General features: G+C 46.9%; 1 protein-coding gene across 1 annotated transcript in view; it reads left to right on the plus strand.

Annotated features, from left to right (window-relative positions):
* SRP72 (signal recognition particle 72kDa) overlaps positions 1-3158 on the plus strand; it is a 14295-nt gene extending 11137 nt beyond the window's left edge. Inside the window, exons 14-18 of the mRNA XM_009893752.1 lie at positions 295-372; positions 1011-1148; positions 1399-1436; positions 1749-1908; positions 2905-3158. Coding sequence (XP_009892054.1) covers positions 295-372; positions 1011-1148; positions 1399-1436; positions 1749-1908; positions 2905-3079 — 589 coding nt within the window. The 3' untranslated portion in view covers positions 3080-3158. The remainder of the gene's footprint in view (positions 1-294; positions 373-1010; positions 1149-1398; positions 1437-1748; positions 1909-2904) is intronic.
* The last annotated feature ends 332 nt before the right edge of the window (positions 3159-3490 follow it).

Genomic DNA, 3490 nt, shown 5'->3' on the forward strand with positions numbered 1-3490 from the left:
GGGGGGGGGCTGTTAACTTGCCTTTGCTACTGGGACCTGAAGGATTTTTCTTTCGTTGCTTGCTTCATGATACTGTGGAGATGTCTGCACCTCTGTTTGTCCACACCAGTGATGTTTGGTGGTGTGCTTTGGAGGAGACCACAGACTGATGTGCCTGTCCCCACAGATAGCAGCTATGCTGCAGCAGCAAGCACTGCATGGTGATACCAGTCTTTGGGACTTCGGGATGAGTGTGTACCTTGGTAACTTGGTCTTTTTTATTTTTTTATTTTTTTATTTTTTCCCCCTGCAAAGGCAAAACCCAAAAGATGTGCATACTCTGGCACAGCTCATCTCTGCCTACTCCCTGGTGGACCCCGAAAAAGCTAAAGTGTATCCTTTTGATGGTGGTGTTAGAGCAAAGAAAAATGTGTTTAGGCATTGGATTCCAGCTGTGTGGGGAATTCAGACCCACACTCATGTGAATAAAGGCAAGAAACATCTCCAGAACAGCTACATATCCAGGTCAAGTTGTCTGGAGCTACATTATTTCCCTACTGAGGGATCCCAGGACCCTTTTGTCTTTGGCCTCCTTCTCTCTGAGAATTGGTAACTTAAGATTAGGTGCAACCTAAAATAGGAACTCCTCCATCTTTTCTGTTGGAATCTTAAACCTATGGTAGTAATGCAGGACAGGGCCTGATAATACATGGCTAAGCCCTCACTGACGTAAAATAAAATACCAGGTTCGTATGCTGCTTTTGTCACCCTGAGCAGTTTTCAGAGGAAGTCGCTACTTCAGTCCCTACATCAAAGACATGAAAAATGAGGCAGATGGCGATTAAGCAGCTCATCCCAGCTTGTGTAGGAAGCTGATGAGAGAGGCAGAAGTAGCCTTGCAGGCTTGTCTGGTGTCTACGTTGCTAACGGGCTGAATTTGTTCAAGCTGAAATTGCTCATTGCTATCTGGACAAACCTAGGTGTTTATCTTTTTGCTTGCTGGTTTGCATCCCTGAACTCTTCCCTCGCAGTCTTAGCAAACATTTGCCTTCCTCGGACACCATGTCACTGAAAGTAGATGTTGATGCGTTGGAGAACTCCCATGGAGCAACCTATGTTCGGAAGAAAGCTGGGAAGCTCACTGGAGACAACCAGCAGAAGGAGCAAGGGTAAAGCAAGCTGCTGTTGCTCTGGTGCAGTCATTCTTTGGGGTGGCACAAGAACCACGGCTGGTGTGGTGGAGGCGTTGCTGTAGAAGGCAGGCTGGTGGAAAATGAGCCTGTTGTTTAACTGCAAGGAACTTCAGGTAGTGGCAGACCATGTTTTGAGAGAGATGGGAATAGTTTAGCTTCTTCAGAGCTAGTTTTCAGTTGACTTGTCTGCTGTGTCACAGCGTCTGTTTCCCTTCTTGGTTTTCAGACAAGGGGATGTGAAGAAGAAGAAGAAAAAAAAGAAGGGTAAGTTGCATTTTCTAGCTGTTGATGTGGCATGGCTCTGGAGAACTTGCCAGATTTTTTCTTCAAATCTCCTTGAGCTCCACAGGAGCTGCAGCCCTTTGCTGAAACTGGGTCCTTGTGAACCCAGATCTTCATGATAGATTGTTTGAATGGGGCATTTTTCCACAAAAGTGAGAGCAACACCCTCATAGGATGATGTGGGTTGCTGGGCTCTTGTGCTTCCTGGCTACTGACATCCTGTGCATATCCCTTGGTGATATCTCTCTAGTGTGTTGACTCCAATCTCATTTCCTGGCACTGGATGTTCTGCAGGAAAGCTGCCTAAGAACTATGACCCCAAGGTGACTCCTGACCCTGAACGGTGGCTTCCAATGCGAGAGCGTTCCTACTATCGTGGACGGAAGAAGGGCAAAAAGAAGGATCAGGTTGGCAAGGGGACTCAGGGTTCAACCACAGCTGGCTCCTCTGAACTGTAAGTACCCATTTTGCAGGGCTTGGTGTGGAGAATCACTGGGCGGCTGGGAGGGCCAGGTTTGTGCTGCCTTTCTGTGGCTCCTTCACCACACCAGCCATGGGTAGCACAAGTGAAACTGTACTTTGCCACTTGAACTTTCTACTAGCTGCTCTTGACGAAGATCCCTATAGGTCGCTGAAAACCAAAATGATATGATAGGTGTCCTTGAAGGTGCCAAGGTGCAAATAAAATTACTGTAGTCTTTTAATGCGCTTATCTTAGCTTTGATGATGAGTTGAATTTTGCATGCTTTCTCTCAAGCTATTTGCTTGAAAGTCTTTTGGCAACTGGAGAACCATTAGCCATGATTTGGGAAAATGCTATATGTCCTAAATTGACACTGATTATTTGAGCTGGAATTAGGGTTTACCATGGTGTATGAGGTCTGACAGCAAGGTGGTGACTTATTAGCGTCTGAGAGAAGGAAGTATTTATAAAATGATAGCAACACAGGGAATTGCCAGTGCTTTCTGATAGTTTCTCTTTACACAGCTGTCTCAAAACAGAAGCATGGAAAGCCTTTTGCGGCACTATTGGCTTGAGCAGTGTTTGCAAGGATAGCTGTCACAAAGATGCCTTTGGTTAAGAAGAGAGAAAGTATATTGGGTTTGCACTGCCTAAGTGTGGGGGCCTGAAAGGATTCTCATGTCTTGCATGAGCTGTCACATGTCTATTGAAAAGTTAGCCTTGCTTTTGTTGTTGGGGACTTATACTACCTAGTGAACATCGGTTAGAAGGTGATTGTCTGCCATTTGAGACATGTTCCCATCATCTATCAGCCCTTCTGTATATGCTGAAGTTTATTTAAGATGTCCTTGTGTGAGTGCCCTCCCATACATAATGCTGTCTTACAGGGCATATGCTGTTTTTCCCTGTCAGCTTCCTGCAGTAGTGCCATATCTTGCAGGTGGTTGTCAACCCACGTGGTATCTCTTTCTCTTGTCTTCCCCACAGGGATGCCAGTAGGACTGCCAGCAGCCCACCTACCTCCCCTCGGCCTGGCAGCGCTGCAGCTGTATCGGCCACAAGTAACGTCATCCCTCCCAGGCACCAAAAACCTGCTGGTGCCCCGGCCACCAAGAAGAAACAGCAGCAGAAGAAGAAGAAAGGGTCTAAAGGAGGGTGGTAAAAAGCAGGATGTGTAACCTCCCTCCCTCAGTAGGTGATGCTGGTTGCAGAATAAAGGTGAAAAGCAAGTGCTGGCGAAAGGCTCTTGGCATCTGGATCTCTGTCCCGCCTGTCGGTGGCCTGGGGGGAGATGGGCTGGTATAGGCACCAGGATGTGTCTGCTCACCAAGCTGTCTTCCTCACGCTTACCCCTGCTGTGACTTAGGGTGGTGGCATCAAACTCAAATGCAGCCCCTAAGAAATATGTCCATGTTGCCAAACATTTAAAAGATGTGGAGTAATGGAGAGTTTCTTGAAATGTAGATTTATGCTCTTCCTGCATTTGTTGGTTAAGGCCTTCAACAGATTTGTCTGGCAACGTCTCTGACTATGCGTGATGCAAGCACTGTCTTGTGTGTCTCATCCTGGTCAG

Source organism: Charadrius vociferus, unplaced genomic scaffold (assembly GCF_000708025.1).
Source record: "Charadrius vociferus isolate BGI_N301 unplaced genomic scaffold, ASM70802v2 scaffold59, whole genome shotgun sequence".
NCBI classification, from domain to species: Eukaryota; Metazoa; Chordata; class Aves; order Charadriiformes; family Charadriidae; genus Charadrius; species Charadrius vociferus.